General features: G+C 45.0%; 1 protein-coding gene across 1 annotated transcript in view; it reads left to right on the top strand.

Moving 5' to 3' along the window:
• The window catches only part of znf536 (zinc finger protein 536), a 122310-nt gene that overhangs the window by 39485 nt on the left and 59282 nt on the right, over positions 1-23543 (top strand). Inside the window, exon 3 of the mRNA XM_070906749.1 lies at positions 18948-21250. Within this exon, the coding sequence (XP_070762850.1) occupies positions 18949-21250 (2302 nt within the window). The 5' untranslated portion in view covers position 18948. The remainder of the gene's footprint in view (positions 1-18947; positions 21251-23543) is intronic.

Raw genomic sequence — 23543 nt, 5'->3', positions numbered from 1 at the left:
ATACACCACTCACACTTGTTCAAACAACACGAGATGCATGTAGCCCCAGATTACAATGAGGGATAAAGGGAAAGGCAGAAAATAAAACGTAACATAACTGGCACATTCTTTCACATTGAGCAAGAACAGTGCCTAAATTTAGTGGCAGATCCCTTTTTTTTTAAAAAAAAACAAAAAACAATGGGGTTTAATTCACATATCTATTTATTCTGCAGTCACTGGCATGGGGGGGGGGGGGGGGGAGTGGAGTGAAAACATGGCTGAAGGACAAAACATTTCCTCTCCTTTATTATTATTATTTTTTTTTTTTGTGCCTCTGCTCATCTCAAAGCCATTGTCTGCGTATTTTTAGTTCTTGTCAACCGAAAGACAATTATGTTGTGTTTTCTGACATAATGGCGCTGAGATTGGAGAAGGCTGAATTAGAGACAATTTGAATCTATAGTTCAAATCCACCTAGTGTTTGTTTTTTTATAATTTTCTTTTTTTAGTATTGTTTTAGAAACGGTTCAGTGTTTCGTAGTAAATGTGAAAGTATAATATTATTGCATTACTTTACTGATGTCTTAGTGAGTGAGACAGCAGCAACTAGCTGCTTATTTGAGCTACTATACATTTTACTGGGCAGTAAATCATGAATGAACATTAGTTTATAAATGTGGGGACGTGTGGCGGGCAAGAGCACTCAATTTTAAGATGAGTGTAAGCACCTGAAACTTTATTTGAAAACTTAAAAACAGGTTCGGCCAAAAGTGTTTAGGTAAAATCTAGTGTTTAGCAGCATGCTTTGGAAATGGCTAAAGCATGCTGCTAAACACTAGCTTTTTCATAACATTTTGCCGAACTGTTTTTAAGTTTTCAAAATAAAAGTTTCAGGTGATACACTCATCTTAAAATTGAGTGCTTTGCCCGCCACACGTCCACATTTATAACTAATGTTAATTATGATTTTGCCCATAAAACAATCTTTATCCAACAATCTCGTTGGAGAAGTGTCATTGCCTCGCTCCGTCGGACAGACTCTGCCCAGGGAAGGACGCCGTTTTTTTCTGACCAGAACATTCTAGCAAGGGGGTCAACGTTACTGTGGCTGCCCCACCCCTTACTGCTGCCAACAGCGGTTCCAAAATGCAACACAAATGGATTGCATAGTTTGCCGCCTTGTTGCAGATGTGCAAACCAAGCTGCTGTCCGTCGGTTTCCAGAGGCCGGAGCTCCGGTGGATCCGATGATGGAGCAGCACTCTCCCCTCTTCTTGCCCTTTCCCGCTCACCTCGGCACCATTTCCTCCTCGGCCTGGCGAAAAGAGCGCATCGACTGTATGGAAAGTCGAGCACGTTTCAACAAAGGAAACCCAAATCTTGCTTACCTTGTCCCTGTTGTCTTCTGTCTTACAGTTCAGAACCTTGACTAACAGCTGAACTGGTGTCGCTGGTGCCTTCGGGCTCACTAGGCCGAGATGATTGACTGGTAACGGTGGCAAATGAACGGTTTCTTAAAACATTTAGGCCGCATCAGCCTCAGGGGACGTCAACCTCTTCTTTCTCACCATTTATTCTCTTTTTGTTTGTCCATCTTGCTCCCCTCCACTACTTATCCATGTCATGTCACCACTTAACAGAGATGGGGAAAGGGGCTGGCCCCGGGTAAAGTTAGATTGGACTGCACCAAAAGTAGAGAGAAAGGCTGACGGATGTAATACCCAACCGCAGTCGGCTGGAGTTCTTTAAAAGTATGTATATCTTGCGTCGCATCGACCCCAGTTGTTACCCTGATGGCCAAACCGAACACCCCCCCCCCCCCCAATCCCTCAATTATCTTTGAACTTCCTCTTAGTGCTGTTTGTCCTAATAACAGATCATTTTATCCCGGTCAAAAAAATTCTACCCTTATTGCAACGTTGCCCTGGATGCTGATCCTATTGAGGTTCAACCTCATTTTACTCTCCTGGAACTCCCCCCAAGACCTGGACTCATCACATGTATTCCCCACGGCCCTTCCTCCTGTGGTCGCTTCCTTTTCTTTCTTTCTTTCTTTCTTTCTTTCTTTTATTTTTTTCCCCCTCTCTGCCTCTCACCAGCTTTGTCTGCTTTTTTTTTTTGTAATCTTTTTTTTTTTTTTAGAAGATATCATTCTTTATGCCATCATCAAAATGAATTAGTCTGATCCCGAAATACGCAGAAGGACATATGGTTTGGCCCAGTTTCTGAGAAGTGCTGGGTTCATTTTTTGGTCAGTCCGTGAAAAGGATGTGTGTGTGTATTTGTGTGTGTGTGTGTGTGTGTGTGTGTGTGTGTGTTCATTCATTTACAAGTTGGATTTTCAGGGCCTTTTGGGAGTTGGAGTGTATTTATAGTGCTGCTCACACAGAGGTGGACTTCGCAGTAATTAAGAAAGCAGTAAAGGCGGTTAATTCTACTTTTCCGATCACTTTTATAATCTTCTGTCCCTCTATTCTTGAAACACACACACACACACACACACACACACACACGCACGCACACACAAGAGCGGCAGGTACATGAGCCTTAAGCCTCTTATGACTGCGTGTCTCCATGCAGTGCAGACACAACACTGTGTCAGGGAGCGGTTTAGGCATGGTGTGGGCCTTCCTTAATTACTGAGGGATTGCTAAGCAGATACAACTGTGCTTTCACTGCAGTAGGTGCTGGGTCAGTGGCGGCCTATAGGATTAGCTGTGCGCACTCGGGGGGGGGGGGGGGGGGGGGGGGGGGATAAAAAAAGTGAGAAACAACGTTCCCACAGAAGTTTGAGGAGCTTCAGTAGAGTGTAAGACAGCGGGAGGTGTTTTACAGAACGCGCCATTCGACTGATTGCCACACATAGGTTTGGTATGAGTCTCAAAATATCTCTGCCATGAAAAGTGTGAATACGTTCAAAGGCCTGTGATCCCCACTTGCCTCCAGTATCCGTCTACTTCCCTGTCACACTTTTCCGGGCTATAGTAAAGGAACTCTGCGTGCAGTGGCAGCGTCTTCTTTTCAAAGAGGCCTTTGGATGGAACACCCACGCACGCGGGACTTGAACTATCTCGTCTCGCTTATTTGAAAGAATAGTAGAAACGTGAAAAACAGGATCGCGTGTGCGTGTGAGAGTGCGATCACTAGTAACCTGTCTGTAATGCTCTCGCTATTTGAAGGCCACTCATAGCTCACTAGTTCTGCGGCGCACTTGTGTCACAAACTCGCCGCGTGCACCCGCAAAACCTCAGCAATGGCGTAATTAGTCATCAACCCAACACATACTTCCGACTTTTACCAAGCCGTGACCCTGGCTTAATTTAAGTTAAACAGTTAGTTTAACCTCAGCCTACTTTGATTCTAACAGTGGGACACTTTTGCACACTTAGAGGAGTGTGAGGAGAGAAAGTGAGGGTGAACACACACACACACACACACACACACTTTTCTCCCCCTCTCTGGAGCACAGTGGTCTGTCACTCTGCCGCGCATACATTCGTTTTGTCACTGAACAAATACAGAGGCACGTCACGCGTAGTCGAAACACTCCAAGCCGCGGCAAGTTTCGGTGGGAGGAAGACATTTTTGCCTCCTTGTCACCAGCGTGAGTTTGGACGCACCATCACAGGAGTTTCGGTGACAGCCCAATGAAGGCTGCTTTGTTTGCCTAAGTCGTCTCCATTCCCTTTAATGAGCCATTATGGTTATGTTTTGTCTCAGTTGTGCTCGTTGGCTGGCTGAGTTTCTGAGACGGCAAGACAGAGGAGCAATGGGTGGGGGGGGGGGGGGGGGGGTGCAGTGTTTCAGGAAAGAGAAACTGTCGGTGGGAGACACTGTCAGTGAAAAGGGGGATTAGAAGAAGTGTAAAAAAAAAAAAAAGTTGATCAAAAACTGGAGTGCGTTAATGTCGTCCACTTTTGATATTGCAGGCTCCTCATAGAGTTAATGACTATAAATCTTCAGATGCAGCTGAAGTGCACTGCCTTAAGATGAAAGGCAAAGAATCTCAATCTGTCGTAGCCTCGACGGACAATACTACAGTAAAAATAAAGTCTAGGAGTCTGCCCCATCACGAAAGGTATGGGCAACAGCGTCACCACTGGCCCTCGGAAACTCCCACTGAACTAGCCCCGCGAGAGAGCGGCAGACAGCTTCCCCCGACGCCTCACCTTTTGACTCTGATAACCTTTTCTTCATCACCTCGTCTTCTCACGCTCTAAATTGTCGAGTCTCGAAGCCAAACTTTCCACTCCCTCCCTCCCTCCTCTTCTCTTCCGTTCGCCTGGAGGTTGCAGGGATCTTTCCTCTCCGCAGCACGTGGTAAACTGCAACGGAGTGGGATGGAAAGTGACGGGATGTTTGAAGGGGGGGGGGGGGGGCGAGGGGAGCTGGGTGGCTAAGCAGACACTGTGACAACCCACCTGTCAGCAGGTACTCAGTATAATTGGTAAACGAAGGCCGCGGGATAGTAGCGGGGGCCCCGTCTCTTCTCTCTGTCTTCTGCTCAGTTCTTTGTTTGACGAGTATTTGAAGTCGCCAGGCAGTCGTCGGGAGCCTCGTTCCTCCCGTGTTTGGTGCAGAGAAAGACAGAGGCCAACCGGGGGTAGGGGGAAAAGAGGTGGGGGAAGAGGTGAACAGAACACGTGTTAAATATGAATCGCTACCTCGGCAAGTTCACTGAAGGCGATTAGCCAAGGGGTGGAAAGCTACGCGTGCACATTTCATCGTGGACGGATAAGTGTGCGTTTCACACCGCGTAAGGCTTCTTCCTACCCTCTCTCTCTGGAGCGCCCGTTCTAGCCATCAGGTCCTGTTTTCCCCCTAATGAAACATATTCATCTTCATCATCCCGTGGCTCTCAAACTCACTTTGCAGCGCAGTCAATTAAACCCTTAGGGGCCACTCTGTGCGGAAAAGGATATATAATGCTTTGACATTTCAGCGAGTCCACATTAGGCACACCCATGGAGCATTCCGCTCCGAGCTGGATGGGAAAGAGTCATAGCCAAGCCTAGAGGTAGAGGAAAGCCAGTCAGAGTGATTGGGTCTCTCTATAAGCTAGTTAGCTCTTTGGATTCAGTTACTTATGCTGATGTAATAGGGCAATTGTAAGCTGATACTGAAGTCTCTCTGTGACCCCTACACTGGCTCCTCTTCTCATATTAGGCTACCTAATATATACTTATGCGTATAAAGTGTAGTGATAGACTAGCTAATAAATAACTGAAATGGACTGGACTCATTAGGGTGGTGTATTAGTGTTGTGGACCGCCATTTAGGCCTCTTAAATTGTCCGGGTTGTCCTCCTTCTCGTCTTTATCTAAATCTGTGATTGTTTGCGCGTTGTTTGCTTGAGTTGGTCCCTCCTAGACATTCATACAGTCATTGGAACAACCGGGGTCAGCAGTGTAACGATGCAGAGCAAGTCTCATAACAAGCCTACTGCTGCAGGGCTACGTGTGTGTGTGTGTGTGTGTGTGTGTGTGTGTGTGTCTCCTAGGCTCGTAGTTGATCCTGCATCTCGATGGCATGAAACAGCTTGACAGAGCCAACTTCTCCTCAAGGCTGAACGTCAACCCCCCCCCCCCCCCCCGCCCCCGTCACGACCCCTCTTACTTGGATCTGTGCGTGTGCAAGTGTACACTTCACACGCTTATCTCGAAGGCAACTCCATGCCCCATTAGGTCAAGAGCGTTCACCGGAGTCAGTGGTTTTCATTGCACTGTTTTGACGCTAGTGAGGCATTGAACATTTTACGAGGGTGATGGCGCAGCATTTTGTTTTCCCCCAAACCACAGCTGAAAGTTTTTCTTTGGTTTATTTTTTTGTGCTTTTGGTTAATTAAATTTGCACTGGTACAGCCTGTTAAATAACTGACTTGGAGGTAGTTTGACAATCTTAAGTCCAGGTCCACTTATTAGCATTTTCTAGAGCTTTCAACCAAATCTGTTAGGGGTCAAAACTCAAGGGGACTGTCCACATCCGACACCAAGGACCACACTTGAACAGAGATGGGGGCACGCAAGCGACATGTGGCGTCCAATGCCAAACCCCGACCCCTAGAAATCACGTTTACATGGTGCAAATTTGCCTCCCCAATTTTTTTTTCAAGAGAACGAAGCATTGCGCTTGTTTGCGCTTATGGATGGTGGGCGTACAAAGCGCACAGGGCGGGCGGTTCGATTTAGGCCGCGAGAGCGCTTTAGTTAATGGTAGGGCAAGGCTGTGCTCCCAATCACTCGTCAACACAGTAAACGTGCCGCGTCTCGCGCTTTTAAAAAATATTTCCACAAGACCACGGCCTTTCTTAAATCTTCACCGAGTGCCCAAATATAACATTAAAGAAGCGGTTCATCGCGGTTTAGCTGCTACGAGCGGATATCGTATTGCAACAGGAGGCCTTGTAGGAATGTTTCATAAGAACTGGAGGAGTGTTACGTTGGATTTCGCTCCTGCCAGTTCAAAACGCAACTGCATCCTTGGGATTTGATCTGTTTCCTAACCTAAACCACAGTTTACTTTCTGTAACCAAACCTTGCTAATCACCACCACAGCGCACTGCCACAAATAGCTATTTAGAAATGGATATTTTTTTCGGCAACGAATGGCTTTTTTTACAGAATCATCGATCATCGACGTTGCATATTATGTTCTCATTCTCTGTGAGTTACGCTACAGAGGCCTGCAAATGTGATCATTTAGTGCCACCAGGCTTTTATTAATCATAATGACCTGAGACGTTTTGGGAAAAACTGCTTCAAATGTGCCGCGAAGGTCTTAGTTAGAACTCAAGAGGTGTCCTGACTTTTAGAAAAGTTTGAAGATTTTTCTTTTCTTCTTCTTCTTTTTTCTTTTTTTTTTTTCGCCACAGCTCTTAACTTCACTAATATTGTATTCCTTCAATTATGTCCAGCCGTCACGTCCGGCGGATCAAGCTTTTAATTCATAGCAAGCCATCTCAGATTTCCTATTGAAAGAGGGATAATACAGTTGTGTTGTCGTCGAGGATATTAATGTTGAGTGTTTTATGATGGATTGTACGTGATTCCTGTTTGTTGATTATGCTTGTTTGTATCAACAGATCTGTGTGTGCGAGAGTGTGAGTGCGCGGGATGGGTAAACTCTCACTTGGTATGCCCAGCCACCGACGTGTAGAACAACAATGCTAGGCTTCCATTGTCTCGCGCTGCTCTATAGGGGTTAGCTGGCACTGCGCATGAACAGATGTGTTTCAGATCATTGTTGTTATTTACCAGTGATCAAGAAAATGTCCCCCTGTCCTGATTTATTCATTCGGACAGTGGATTTATGCGGAGATGCTGAAAACCTGGATCTTCTCTGCATGGATAGACGGGCAGATTTATTATTCATGAAGCTAATGCATTGTTTTTGTTGCTTTATATCTCTTTTTTGTTCTCTCATCCTGCCCCCCCCCACAACCCACCCCCCCACCCAACCCACCTTCCTCTCGATGGTGCACTGAATTCTCTCAGGCAAAGGTTGGCAGTTAAATGTCTGTGTTGAAATGAGAAGTTTGAAAGACGAAGCGCTATCTCCCTATATGTGTGTGTGTGTGTGTGTGTGTAAACTGATTTAAATCGCTCTTTGAGCCCTACAGAATGGCGCTTTAAATGTTAAATGGGGGTTGAAGCCTGCCTGAACTAATTTGTAGGGCTTTGCACCGTGTTGACATTTAAATGTGATAAGAATAGCAAACTGTACCGCCGACCTATTTTGAAGATGCTTTCGGAATACATTCACATCAACTGCGGCCTATAATTAATAAAAAAAGACAGGCCTCCCTCGCTCCAGATTTGATTATAATACAACCTTATAAACACACCAGGGATAGATGAGAGGAGACGAAGAAGAAGAAGAAGAAGAAGAAGAAGAAAAAGAAGAAGAAGAACTAGGGGAGGGAAGAAAAGAGAAGAATTACAGGAATAAAAACAAGGGAAATGATGGGGGCAGGAATTAAGAGGGAGGTGGATTGCGAACACCTGGTCTTTGAGGCAGATTGCGTTGGCTGGCTGCTGTGCTATCACATTACTCTGATCCTGCCTCTCTTGTTTGTCAGAAAATTGAGGAGAGAGAGAGAGAGAGAGAGAGAGAGAGAGAGACAGAAGGGGAGAGAGGGAGCGGGTGGCGGCGGCGGGGGGCGGGGTCGGGGTCTGCGAAATCAGCATGCAAATAACACCACATTGTTAACTTAATCAGATGCAGGGGGAGAAAATATGGAGAGGGATGGGAGGAGTGTGGTGGGGGGTTGGGGGTGGGGGGTTGGAGGGGTATTGCCAAGGAGGTGAGGCAGAAAGGAAGAGGTTTTTTTTTGTTTTTTGCGGTGATGGGAGACGGCAGAGGGCGCGTAGATTATGACCACCCACAGCTCCACCTCCCACCACTGTCCACATCCAACACCCCGGGGGCTGCTCTGGAACTCATGGAGGAGCGCGCTGTGTGTGTCTGTGTGTGTGTGTGTGTGTGTGTGTGTGTGTGTGTGCGTGCGTGCGTGCATGGAGGAGGAGGGAATTTGAGGGAAGCTGATGCAGCCTCTTCAGTGCTCCGTCAAGTGGCAGGCGCAAGCAGTTAGCAGCCGGCTAGGAAGCTAGCTGGCCCTGACTGCCGGTGTCAGACATTTTCATAATGCTACTGTAAATGTCAAGATATTTATGCCACACACAATGAAAGTTGCGAGGCCCAAGCAACCCTCGGCAACCACTTAGACACCAACGCCAGCAGTTGTGCCTCTTAACACAAATCGCTCATCCCTAAAGGCCACAAATGTATTCTTTTAGGTTAGCACCTAATCAGATGGGGGGGGGGGGGGGGACACGTAGCATGTCTTCCCTGCACTGCATTTCGATGTGTTTGTTTTACATATTCTGACATATTCACTTCACACCATAGCATATCATTACATCACAACATAATCCGCATACAGTCCGAGTGTATGCGAGAGAGACAGTGTAAAGCAACACTTACAGGAGAGTCTGTGTGTGTGTGTGTGTGTGTGTGTGTGTGTCTCGAGGGAGAAGTTCACACAGTGTACTACAGCGAGGTCATTTTTCATTATAAACATCCACTGCCTTAATGAACTTCGGCCCCCGTCAGAGCACACACGTACAAAATGTGTGTGTGTGTGTGTGTGTGTGTGTGTGTGTCTTTTTAATGAGTGTGTGTACTGTAGCCTTTGTAGTGGAAGATAAGTCAGTGATGACGCTGAAGGTCACGCAGGGCAGAGAAGAATGAGAGAAATGCAGTGTTGGCTGGGACAGACAGCTCCGAGCTGAAGCTCCGGTGCAGACAGACGCAAGGAATCCTGGGACACGGCCAGAGCATACCTTGAGAGACTGACACACACACACACACACACACACACACACACACACCCGCACACGTTGGTGCTACTACTACTTGTGAGCAGCTATTGACTACATTTATTTAGCATAAAACGTCATGTAAATCTAATCCTGATCGTAAAGCTTAATCCCAATCGGGGAATTTACGGAAGTGAGGGCTGGCGAAGTGTCCTCGCTTCAGGGCAGCGGTTCCCAACGTACCCCCATCGCCCTGCCAGACGGACTCAAGTACCCCCTCATCAACACCACGTCATGTTCCAAATGTGTTTGAACCTGATGTTTAACACTTTGAATTATATAACACAAATATGGGCATTTCAACTATTATAATTCATTCATTTGAGCATTTTCTTCAGTCATTTATCCATTACTTTTAGCTAACTATTTCAACTGGTTGATACTTGAAGCTAACTATTTCAACTGTTTAATAATTTTAAGCTAACTATTTCAACTGTTTAATAATTTTAAGAAAACTATTTCAACTGTTTGATACTTGAAGCTAACTATTTCAACTGTTTAATAATTTTAAGCTAACTATTTCAAAAGTTTGATACTTGAAGCTAACTGTTTCAGCTGTTTAATAATTTTAAGCTAACTATTTCAACTGTTTGATAATTTTAAGCTAACTATTTCAACAGTTTGATACTTGAAGCTAACTATTTCAACTGTTTAATAATTTTAAGCCAACTATTTCAACAGTTTGATACTTGAAGCTAACTATTTCAACTGTTTAATAATTTTAAGCTAACTATTTCAACTGTTTGATACTTGAAGCTAACTATTTCAGCTGTTTACGCTGCATTACTTTACCACTACCTATGCATTACTTTCTATTCCAACCCTTTCTCTATTACTATCTATTCCAAGATTTATCCTTTACTTTTAGCTAGTTCACCCGTTCACTTTCGGTTATCCATTTCTACTGTTACTTTTTAAACTGTTTCGATCTTCCATGTTTAGACTACACCTACTAGTTCAGGTGTCTATTTCAATTCTTTTTCTTTGAATTAGCCGAACTACTCAAGTTGTTGTGAGGACAAAATGTTCACACACACACACACACACACACACACACACACAGACAGGCTGTTTGGATTCAGCTCTAGGCTGTCCTTTTTGCACATTTATGAATTGCGTGCATGCACAGCATATATTTTTGCTCCTGCGTGGTGCGCCTGTATGAGTTTTGCACCAACAATACTCCGAACATACGTATCTGTGTGTGTGTGTGTGTGTGTGTGTGCGTGCGTAACACTGTGTTTTGTAGTCCGGTTCACAGAGAAGCCTGCAGAAAAACAAAAAAAACGCTCCTCTGAGGTTTCACCCAACTTCTCCTTCCTGCTTTAATCACGGCTGCCTTTTACTCAGGCGTTGGCACCGATGCAAACGCCGCCTCGCTGGCATGTCTCTTCAACTCTCGCTCTTTTTCTCTTTATCCATTTTTCATTTCTTTTATTTCCCCCTGTAAACCTTTTCATCCTCCTGCACTCCTCCCAAACCCAATCTCTGATCTTAAAAGCAGTCGCCAAGGTGTTTTTCTGATAAAGCCTGATAGATAAACATGCTCTCTTGTGTCCCTGAGGTCCCTCCACCCTCTCTCCCGAGAGCATACCCCTCCAAAGCACTTCCTCTGCTACAATTAGTCTGTAATAAATACACCCTGGCCTTAAAGTAAATAATGCTCTCTCTCTCTCTCTCTCTCTCTCTCTCTCTTCCTTTCCTTTTATATTAAGTGCCACATTAGCTCGCTGTACATATCTGACTTTTAGGCGAAAGGAGAGAAAGAGTGTGCTTTTTTTCTTTTTTTTTCTTTCTCCTCTTCCCCATTCACGCCAAAAGAGTGCGAGAACAATATCAGTTATAAGGCCACTGACAGATATCGTAACATATGCAGAGAATGGCAAGCATTTCCACACAAGTTCTCGATGGCTTTGATAAGATTAGTTTGCTTTCTTAAACAGGAAGTGTGCTGCTTAAAGAAAAAAAAAAAAAAAAAAAAGACACGGCATGGTTGCATAATGAGTTTAACTACTTCTCTGAGAGCTGAAGTTCCCTTCAAACTCTTCTGATTAACAAACAACAACAAAAAAAAAAAAGCAACAACAAGAGACGCAGAAAGTGGTAGAGGAGAGAGATAGAAAGGGGGGAGTCTTTCAAAGTGATGGAGTAAAGAGCGATTTAACACGGCCATATTAAAAAGACATGACGCAGTTTCAATATTTAAAAATCCCATTTGCCTCGACAGAAGAGCTTTTTCATTCAAGAGCATATGGCAGCGCTACCTGTATCCAGCTTCTCTCTGTTATCTCTCTCAAAGACAAAGAGAAAGAGGGAGTAAAGTAAAGGGTTTTGGTGGTGGTGGTGGTGGTGGTGGTGGGGGGTGTTGGGGGAGAGAAAAAGAGATACTTTCAAACAGACATTCAGACATTGAAGAATCATTCAATTATCGGCAGCATGATGTAAAATAATTACCTGACTTGCTTCCTGTAATGAGTGCTGCTAATTAGCCATAGACTTTTGTTTTAGTTGAAATAAGAAAGAGGCAGTCCCAAACTCCCAGCAGCAGCAGCAGCAGCAGCAGCAGAAGCTGCGAAAAAGATGCGGTGTATGTTGAGGTGAGCACCGCACATTTTCTTTTCTCTAAACACACGCGCGCACACACACACACACTCTCTTTACCATAGGCTCACTTGGCTTGAAGGCACAATTTACCTCCCAATGTATGCACACACAGCTCTCGGTAAATAGTCGAGAGTGCAAAAAGAGATCCTTCTTCTCTTAATTAGCTGTGTAACAATTAAAGTCTCCTCTTAGTAAATTGAACCTTTGTCTCCCTTGCCTCCCTAGTTTGATTTCAGCACCTGTCACAACAACCCCTCCCTTTACCACCACCTCCACCGCTGCCACCCACCCACCCACCCACCACTATTACCTCCACCGCCGCCACCAACCCCCCCCCCCCCCCCCTCGACTGTAGTCATTATGCAAAACTCTACCAGAATGCGCCCAGCATGAGCGGAAGAAAACAGCAATTATTTCTGATATTCTGTTATTTAGGCCGTATTGACATTCAAATACTTTCCCTTTCTCTCTGTTTGTCTCTTTCTCGCTGCCACCACCTGAGAAACAGAGCGAGACTGAACCCGACTTTGTTTTAGTCTCAATCTTGAATCTCGCATGTCATCGCTGCAGTCACTCTGCAAGCTGCATAAAGGCAGCGCTGGCCCATAATGTGACCTACAGATTTCTGTGTGTGTGTGTGTGTGTGTGTGTGTGACTGTTTACAGCATTGACATGCAGCGCAGAGGGTGACCAGTGATGTAAGCTGTGCCAGATACACTGTGGTCATTGTCTCTCTGGCCTCTTTCTTCCCGCAGTCTAACCATGCGTGAGCGCTCTACACTGCCATGTTTGTTGTCTAACACACAGTCACACACACACACACACACACACACACACACACACACACACACACGGTATTGTGTCCTGGTTTTCTGACTGATTTGACAGGAAGCTGAGTTTTAGTCACCAGACACAGAGCAGACCAAACCACACAGGTACATTAGAAGACACCAGAGCCACATTTTCAATGTGAGTTGAGGAGGAAGTTGATCTGAGAGGCTTTTTCTTTTTCTTGTTTTTTTTTTTTTCTTTTTTAAAAAGTGCAATTTTAGACAAAGTCATACTTGGTAGGAATAAAACCACAAATGGCTCTGTATGGAACCAATAAATAAGCATGAAAAAATACAATAAAAGAACTTCTCTAAAGAGGAGTAATACATTTCGGCCTGTAAAGATTACATTTTAAAGCTGTCAGGAGGAAACAAGGGATTATCCATCCTATGGCAGTTAATGTTTTTTTGGTGTTGTGTGGTGTTTATGCATGATTTACATTTAATAGGCTACACTTTTAATTTTCAATCCAAGGCCTAATGTAGTGATCCAGACTTTTGTATCGAATGTCTTGAATCTTTTTTTTTTACTCCGAGCAGCAATAGGTTTCAATTCATTTTAACTACACTGTGGAAGTCGATGTGCAGAGACATGAAACTCAAACACTATGTCATGCCTGTGCTCTAGTTTTTGTCGACAACACTGCCTTATTGTCAAAGCGAGCCTTTGCAAGAGGATTGGCATTATGTAGGGGAATGAATGCAACCAATGGCTGCACGGAAGGTGGGACGAATTTGTTGAAAAAACTACAAATATATAACTCGTGCAATGTTTTCCTAAGAACTGTGTGGGAAGGCCTCTGAAGCAGCGTTTACTTGCTTCTTGAAGTTACATAAAACTGGTTTTATTGCAGTTTTTACACGTGTGACACCCTCGCATCTGTTAAAAACAATTCCCGCCACTCAATGTCTCCCAAAAGGACGGTGTCAACAGACTGAAAAATGTCCGTGTGATACCTAATTTTCATTGCCAGTTCAGTGGAGCACGACAACGGTAGCAACAGAATAGTTACTGTGTTAAAGGACTGATGAGGCCCGTTCATTATCACGTCAATTACTGTAATTTTTACTTCTTCTTTGGCTTTTCTCTCCGGCCGCTGTACTTCGCTAAACAGAGCTCGCTTAACAAATGTTTAGCGCTATTAATCCCGCGCTCAACGCTGTGCTTTATTCGTTGCGGGGGTCTGTCCACGCCGCTGTGACCGCTATTGTGGTGCATTCAGGAGGGGAGAGGTGCTCACACATGTACTCGCAAGCGCACGCACACACACACACACACACACACACACACGCGCGCGCGCACACACACACAGACGGAGACATCTGCAGGTCACCATCATCATAGTGGGAATAATACCAGGGATGGTTATCATAAAGGGAAGCTTTGAGCTCCCAGCAGTCTTGGGAAGATGATTTGGCTGGCCCGGAACAATGAACTGTGGGAATCCGCTTGTCCTGCATTGATCTTCCTCCCATGGCATCCCCTGCAAGGCTGTCAGAGCGACGGACAGATAAAAAGACCCACAACATTTTTCTTTCTCTCTCTCTCGCTCCCTCCCGGTGTCTTTCTTTTCTCTCTGTCAGGAGGGCTCCCACTGATCAGCGGGGATGAGCTGAAAGTTGAACTACCTGTTGACAGGACCTCTTAAACAGCCCTCAATGACATATTGTGCAAGAGAAAGGGGGAGAGGCAGAGGCTCCTGTTCATTCATATTTGTCACTGATCTATTGAGTCCGCGCTCTCGTCAAATCCTTGCTCCCTTGCTGTTATTTTCTCCGTGTTAAAATAGAACAATCCATCTCTGAAGCCTCACATCTTTTTGATAGCGCAGAGTTATGAGTTTTGATCAAGAGGCTCTAGGCATGGGATGGAGTTCGGATTGAATCTGGCAGGGGTTGTGTGACTGTCTCCCATGTGCAGTTCAGAGTGTTTTTGCCTCATTACAGAAAGTAATAATGCAGTGAAGTCAAAGAGCGTGCGCGCGCGTGAGAGAGAGAGGAAGAGGGGGGAGGGAGGGAGGAAAACAAGGCAGATTTTTTATTGGATTAATTAGACGCCTTGCAAAGACCACCTGCAATAGAAACAAAACACAAGCCAGGAAGAAACTCATATCTGCTCAGTTCTACCTACCAAAGCACTGACTCCGACTAAAGCAACTTTTACCCGGAGGTTTGCACTTGGAAAACCATACTTACAGCTTTCGAATGGATCCGGACGTCCCTGCTGCTTGTGTAATCACTAAATATTTAGCATTCAACGCTCAGCACATGGAACATACGGTGAATACCCACATTGTCCCTTCAACGTCAAATTGCTGTAGCTGCAACCCCCCCCCCCCCCCCCCTCCTCCCCCCGTCCTCCTCCATCCCATTAATGATTTGGGTGCAAATATGATGGAATTCAGCACATTGTGAATAATGATTGATTTGTTTAATGCAATGAATTTGTTCATTAGGACTTAATGAGGTATTGCATTGTGATTGGTCGATGGGTTTTGTGTCAATACGTGTCAAAATAACAAAGTAAAGTTCAACTAATGGCTTTTCGATCCCTTTCGTTTCTCCCCCATCTTGTCCTAAATGTCAGAGGAAAGTTTTGTGACAAAACTGCCCGACAGTAAACTCGAGAAGTTTGTTTGAATCTGTATTTCTATGCGAATTTATAATAGGTAAGCCATTTCCTAATATTGACGCCGCCTTTCATATACTTCAGTAATTTATATGGTTACAATTAGAGAGAAACACATATAAATCCCCTTTGCATTTATGATGCGTGGTACCATTGATAAGACAGAAATGAACCGAGCACATTCAAATGCTGACTGAAATACACTTCCATTGTGTTACAGATACCACTTATAATTAAGCTGAGGCTTGAAGAGAAAAAAAAAGAGCAGAGGAGGAAAAAAAAAAAAAAAATGCATTTAGCGAAGAGAAGAGTGAAAACAGTTTATGTGTGCGCGCATGAATGTGTGGAGGATTTGGTGTGTTTGCGGGTGCACGTGGTGCTCTGCTGAATATTAAACCACAACCTATAAAGACAACAACTGAACCATCGTGAGAAAATGCTAAAGGAAGTCTTTGCGGTTTTAGAGGTATCACAGGAGCCAATAGTTTTAATAAGGCGGCGTTGCTGTACATGCCAGGAAGTGATAAGGTTATACAGGTTAGAATAACGGCAGATAGATACTGTACCAGTGCAAAGCTACAGAGTGGATGTGCTGTTCATATCGGAGGCGACACAGGCGACACAGCCATGGCCGAGACAGTGAGACATGATAGGGACAAAGTGGCACCGAGTCCTTTCCTTGATACAACCGGTAAGAATGACAAACCTGAGCCTTCATCCTCTGAAAGTGTAACACTGGGCCGTTTTCTTCTGTACATGTGGAGACTCGTGACAGTAACAGTCGGGATGATTTCAAAATAAGAGAGAAGTGTTGATGTGATTTCTGCAGGCGGCCATTTGATAGTGCAACATACTCACCATGTCTTTTAGAGGGCATGCGCATATTGAATTGTTGTCTGTAGTCAAAGGGTTGTGTTAAGAGTGCGTGTCTTTGTCTCTCTCTCTCTCTCTCTCTCTCTCTCTGTGTGTGTGTGTGTGTGTTCGTACTTGTACACCAGCCTCAAATTCCCTTGCATGTGTGTGTTGATATGAGCAGAGGGGGGATGTCACATAAGAAATGTCCTTTTTAATCAGGGGAAAAAATATAAAATGACTCGGGAGCAAGGCAAGCATATTAATGTGCCTCATTTGCATACGCTCGTCAGCCCGGATACGTTTATAAAAAACACAAACTGGATTCGTCAGTTCATTTCACATTATTCCATTGTCTATCTGCCTTTGTTATATGTTAAAGATAAAGGCAGAAATCAAATTGAAGAAAAGGGCAAGCTGCTATCTCCCCAAATGAGCAACAGCTCATCAGCCTAGTTTAAATCACAGATTTCTATTCCAAAAGGCACCCGCCTATGTAAAAAGGGCCCATTCAAATAAGGTCTTCTCCGATATAAGCACGCCTGGTGATGGAAGCTGGGGCGTCAAATAAACACAATTTAAAACCCAAGCAATTTTAAACAGTCCAACAAAGTTTTGTCTTTCCTTGCAATTCTCTCCCAATATTATTCTCACAATAAATGTACAAATATAAACTATGTATATATATATATATATATGTTTCATTTAAGGATAAACTGATATTATTGTGCTTTTAAGACGCTTTATTTCTCAGATGAGTGCAGCGTTATTCAAGTTACATGAGACCGCGATCACAAATTTAAGCAGACTTTGACAGAAGCAGTATCTTCAGTGGCCGTTACACATAGGCCTGCAGAACATAGCGTGCCTATTATATTCTGGACGAATTATGTAGAATTGCTTAAGATATTTGTGGGGAGAAATAAGGGGAATTTAAAGAGCATCCCACAAGTGTCACATTCCTTTAAACACAAGTGGAAGCCGGTCACAGTGTCCAATTCATGGCCGCAAGATAAGAATCCACCATCGACAGTGTGTTGGAGGGGCCAGTGGCTAAAAGAACAGGCACCCCTTATGTCTACTAACCTCCTACTGATGGGAGAGAGAGGGAAAAGAGAGAGAGAAAAAAAAAAATTCAAATGAATGAGAAAACAAATGAGCCAAACACAATCTAGAGTCCTCCATGCTTTAGAAGCATACTGTAGGTGGAGAGAGAGAAAGAGCAAGACAGAGCCTGGCAGAACCTCGGTTGCCCTTCTTGCCTGTAAAGTGTATGCTGAACATGTGTGCACATATTTAATGTGGGTGTGCCCTATTGCTGCCAGATTGAGTCCATAAGCTGTCTAAAATGATCCCACTTTCTCTTAAAAGTGAACTCACCTAATGCCAGCGCTTTACACCGCTTCTCCATGAAAGGATTTTTTGATGATTAAAATCACGCGTTATAGCACAGTGGCTGCCACTGTTACCAGGCAGCATACTAATCAGCTTAGTGGGATATTATACAATATTTTGTTGACCAAAGCAGAACTGTGGTTATTGTTTCGGAGGTTTTGACCCCTGCCAGCGGCCAGAGGAAGTGTGCAGATAGATGTTTATACCTCTCCATCTGGAGAGCAGATGGATCTGCATTAAAAGCAATGTTATTCTTTTTTGTGGGTTGTTATTTATTCACTTATCACTGATGTTACACATATGAACACTTTCACCGACAGTACAACATGCTCAGAAAATCGGGATATATTTAGGTAGCATTACAGCGACCCAGGGCTGCAGCATTATTCTGTGTCATACAGTTGGTAGAACAAATACAACAAAGTAACTGCTATCTGCTTATTCCTCTCACACTTGAGGGTGTGGTTATCTGTTGATTATTAATTTTTTCAACCGTGTATCAACCAATGCATCTTTGGCTGCATTGGGAACTATTTCAACACGGCCAACTGTTGTCTTCTCCGCCCTGGAAACCGTGAAAGAGTTAGGTAGAGAGAAGAAGACAGACAGAGAGAGAATTGGGGGAATGGAAGGAAGTAGAGGGAGAGCAAAGTGATTCACATCAAATGTAGTGCAGCTCTTTAATGGAATTTTGCGCCAAGACAAGTGTCGTGGCAACAAGATAAGAGTGTTGTGTTTACTGGAATAACCCCTTGGTTTTAAGTGCTATTGTTAATATCATAATTGTAGTATTGTGGTGGCTTCCCGACAATGCCGTTGCTCCGTTTCATTAAGGCGTGTAATTGGTGGAATTCTGATAGGATGGGCACAAGTAGCTTAATTATACACTGCTCACTGTGTTTACAGAGTAATTATTCCATCCAAAATGGTGTTATATTTTGAAAAAGTTCTAAGGAGTCACAGCATTCCTCCAGGCCCTTGGTGCTGGCAATTCACACAGTGCTCTGTGCATCAAAGACAATACATTTCATTTCCCTGTACCGGGTGACACAGGACAGGTGTTGTTTCCCTATATGAAGTAACACGTTAGGCTTCAACATGTGGTTTGATAATAATCTATTTGTATTCCTGCAAAGTAAATACGAAGAGTACATCAGAACCCACCATGGCATAGCGTATATATATATATATATATATATATATATATATATATATATATATTTCTAGGTCTACAATTCTATTATTTCTAATGTCTCCTTCTTTCTGTCTGGTTTTACAGGATGGAGGACTCTAGCTTGTGTCTTGGTGTGTCGTCAGCGGTGCCCGATGCTGATGGTCATTTGAGCAGTGCAGTGTTAAATGGCCGCTACCCAATCAGTCAAAAGCTTCATCAGCTTACTGCCCAGCTAGGACACGCCTTCCCTGACCTACACCGCCCACAACAGATCCCTGAAGAGAAAGCAGCCACACCTTTGGATGAGAAGACCCACCACGCAGCCCTGGCCAGTCAACCTATCAGCAGTCAGATGGCCCTGCTAGCTAATCAGCTCAACCGAGACATTGATGCAGGGGCGCTAAGTGGGTTGAACGGGCGTGTTGACTTGCAGCAGTTTCTCAATGGCCAGAATTTGGGCATCATGTCCCACATGAATGATATCGAAGATGACGCCCGCAAGAATAGGAAGTATCCCTGTCCATTGTGCGGCAAGCGCTTCCGTTTTAACAGTATCCTGTCACTGCACATGCGCACACACACAGGAGAGAAGCCCTTCAAGTGCCCCTACTGTGACCATAGAGCGGCTCAAAAGGGCAACTTGAAAATCCACCTCCGTACCCACAAGCTGGGGAATCTTGGTAAGGGCCGCGGCCGTGTCAGAGAGGAGAATAGGCTACTGCATGAGCTGGAGGAGAGGGCCATCCTGAGGGACAAGCAGATGAGAGGGAGCAGCAGTCTCCTCCAGACAGCTCAAACACCCCATCTGGGCCTTAATAGCAGCTCTAACACCCATCAGCAGCAACTAGGCTCAGCCTGTGGCCTCCTCCCCACCTCTGGCCTTGCCACTCCAGACACAATTTCCCAGCCTTCTTCTTCACCCAAGCCGGCTGGCACCCAGGATGAACAGACCCTGAACCCAACTACAGGCTTCCGCTGTACCTTCTGCAAAGGGAAGTTCAAGAAGCGTGAGGAGCTGGACCGCCACATCCGCATACTCCACAAGCCCTACAAATGTACTCTGTGTGAGTTTGCTGCCTCTCACGAAGAGGAGCTGATAAGTCACGTGGAGAAGGCCCACATCACAGCTGAAACCACGGCGGGCCAGGGCGCTGGTGGCGCCGGCGGCACGCAGGCGGCTACTGAATTCCGCTGTGACGTGTGTGGCCAGGTGTTCAGCCAAGCTTGGTTCCTCAAGGGCCACATGCGCAAGCACAAGGACTCCTTTGAGCACTGCTGCCAAATCTGTGGCCGTCGCTTCAAGGAACCTTGGTTCCTCAAGAACCACATGAAGGTGCATCTCAACAAGCTGGCCATCAAGAACAAGCCACCCCAGCCGAGTGAGCAGGATATGGCAGCAGTCAATAGCATGAGCAATCTGGCTCAGGAAGCTCATGCCAACCTTTATTCCCGCTACATCTCCTGTCTTCAGGGAGGCTTCCTTTCACCAGACAAACAAGGCCTGAGTGAGCAGCACCAAATGTTGGCAAAAGCAGGGATAGCCATGAAGGAAAAGGAGATGTTAGGGAAGCTGCTGGGGCCAATGGCAGGAGGTATGGGCCATGCACTGGGCGAAAATGAGAAGCACTCACTCCTGGGTTGTCTCAACCTAGTGCCACCACTCAAATCGAGCTGCATGGAGCGCCTCCAGGCAGCTGCAAAAGTGGCTGAGATGGACTCCCTCAATAGCTATCAAGCTTGGCAGATAATGGCTCGTGGCATGGCTATGGACAGGGCTTTCATGCCGAAGGAGCAACAGCAGCACCAGCACCAGCACCATATACCCCCCGGGCAAGAAGATGAGATGGGTGCTAGGGCCTTGGCTTCCTTCTCAAAGGATAAACAAGACTACTCCTTGATTGCTTCCAATGATAGCTCAAAGCAGAAGCAGCTCTCAGAGGCCTTGCAGGGGTCCAAGGCTGCTAGCGGAGCCATGATGTCTGTGAAGGAGGATGGAAGGGGCTTTGACAGTCACCGTGACTTAATGTCTCACCATGGTAGTGCTGAGGCTCCTGGAGCCCTGGCTGGGTTGGGAAGCCCAAACATCGACTACAACCTCTCCAGCCTCTCCGGGCTGAAGGAGAAGCCGTCAGAGTGCCCTGACTGTGGCCGGGTCTTCAGAACCTACCATCAAATGGTTGTCCACTCCCGCATCCACGGCAAAGACAGGAGAGGCATTGAGGAAGCAATCCAGCAACAAGGTCTGGACGAACGCCGTGGATCAGCCAGTGACCCCGAGTCCCAGTCCATCAGCCGCTCCACCACTCCGGGTTCATCCAACGTGACAGAAGAGAGCGGAGCTGGAGGAGGACACTCCCAGACAGGAAGCGTCCAAGATGACAGCCCACATCCCTCCTCACCATCGTCAGGTAAGACAAAACAAAGCTGAGAATGAATGACAACCACTTGTATTCAGTCTGTGGATAAAGGGATCAAAATTGTATCCCATTGACATACACTTTGGAAGTTTTCTTTCTTCAATTCAATGTTACTGACTTACAGCCCTACAATTCTACCAACATAGTTTCCACTAAAAAATGCTTTAAGTCTATAGATGTGTGTATTTATCAATGTGTCAAATCAAGGGAGGAATGAAAAAATAACCCAAATACCCACTGAAGAATCAGCGCTACACATTCCTCACACAACTTAAAACCTCTTTGTTCAAATACCCACACACCTTGCTTTGACACACACACACACACACACACGCATACAGACAGTTTTATTGAAGTGTACACATTGTACCGCACATATCATATATACTCAGGTACGTACGGGTATGTGATGTCTCACTTGCAAGTTCTTGCACTGGACATAGTAACAATTGTCCCTTAACACTGCTGCGCTGTTGCCACCATTCACATTAAGCCAAACAGACGACTCCAGAGAACCATCGCGTTCACATTTGCAGGTTAGCAGTCTAGATCCCTGTGGAACATGAGTAAAGACTGGGAGCGTAGGGACAAACTCGTTTTAACCACAGCGATTAATAAATGTCTTTAATAAACACGGTTGGAGACAGCCATACCCCTCCCCTCTCCCTACCCAGCAAACACAGGCCGGCCGGGGCTAGATAAGTGTATGTTTAGTGGGATTAAGGGAGGCTCGTTGGTAATGATTACACAAGTTTTTAAAGGTAACTTTCGCTTGCTCCTCAGGGCACTATGCCGGCGTTAAGAAGCGTGCGCGGTAATTAGGTCACGACTATGCGATAATCAGTCGGTTTATGCTAAACAAGACACTAATTAAAGATATACATATAAAGCAGGTCAAAAAAAAAACTGGTGAACTTCATTTGCAAAAGCGAGGATATGCTTTTAAGTCTTTTGAGAAAAAAAAATATAAATATAAATATAAATCAGGATGGCTTAGCTTAAGGCTGTAAGCAACTTAATTCCACCAGTGGAGATGAATTGTTTATTTATTCACAGAGGCATGAAGTCCTTATCATGCCCGTGTAGTGTGATGGGTTTGAACATGGGACATGCTATGTTTATTTTAATCTAAGAAATAATAACAGACAACCCCCCACCCCAATTAGGAATTAATGAAAATGAGAGTGAGATAAAAACCTATTTTCTTTTTAGAGACTATTAAACATAACACTTTCTCAACAGGGTGGGGGTGTAGCCAATGTAATTATCTTCTGAATTTTAATGCTCGAAGTTGCTCTCTCCCTCTCTCTCTCTCCCTCCCTCTCTCTCTCTCTCCCTCTCTCTCTCTCTCTCTCTCTCTCTCTCTCTCTCTCTGTCTGTCTCTTTTGACTCAAGCACTTTGAATCTGATGGGTACAGCTTGTGGCGTTTCAACAACTTCAGAAGTACTGTATCAACACCCAGTGTTCGGCATACAAGCAAAAAGCAAATTAAAATAATAAAAAACCAATAGCATTTACCACCAAATGCCAACAAAGAAATGCGTTAGATTTAGTGTGATTGGTTTATGGAACGGAGAACGAGGGCAGGATTAAAGACAAAAATATAGACACAGAAATAAATTAAAATAGTAGTATTGGCAACTTTGCACCAGGAAAAGCCAGCTGGGCTCCACAAGGCCTCCACCACCACAATGTGTAGCTTGTGTGCAGGTAGTGCGTCTCGCCCTTTGGCCGGTGCTCAGTCAAGAGGCTCCACTGCTTGATACACAGACACTGTACAAAGCTCTCAGTCAACCGGCCACTGTCATATCTGAAAGGCTGTCCTCAAATTGTCACTGTAAAGCTCTCCGAGTGCATGTGCCAAGAAGTCAAACTGTGGCTAGCTGCTTGAGAGCATGGCAACGAGAGAAGAAGGACGGATTCAGACGGTCGCACGGATCTGAGCGGACTGGGACGCCGTTTGACTGCGAAAAGAAACGAGCGAGAAGTAAACAGATTCGACATCAGAAATGTTAAAGATTCTGGTTTCGCTACTTCCTGTGTTGTTTTTTTTTTTTTTTTTTAATCAGAAGTAGCGAAACGTGTCTTTCTTCACAACTTACACAATGTGATTCACATTTGGAGCTCAGGGACTCTCAAATTAGAAGCTTTGATGTGTGAGAAAAAATGTGTCTGAGTCTCATGTGGAGAAAGGTGTCATGCTTCTCCTCTGCATGCATGTTTGTTGTGTGCGTGTGTGTGTGTGTGTGTGTGTGTGTGTGTGTAGGGGGGGCGGTTCTATGC

Source organism: Enoplosus armatus, chromosome 1 (genome assembly GCF_043641665.1).
Source record: "Enoplosus armatus isolate fEnoArm2 chromosome 1, fEnoArm2.hap1, whole genome shotgun sequence".
Classification (NCBI taxonomy): domain Eukaryota; kingdom Metazoa; phylum Chordata; class Actinopteri; order Centrarchiformes; family Enoplosidae; genus Enoplosus; species Enoplosus armatus.
Note: the sequence above shows the minus strand (reverse complement) of the source record. Positions and strands in the feature narration are given on the sequence as shown.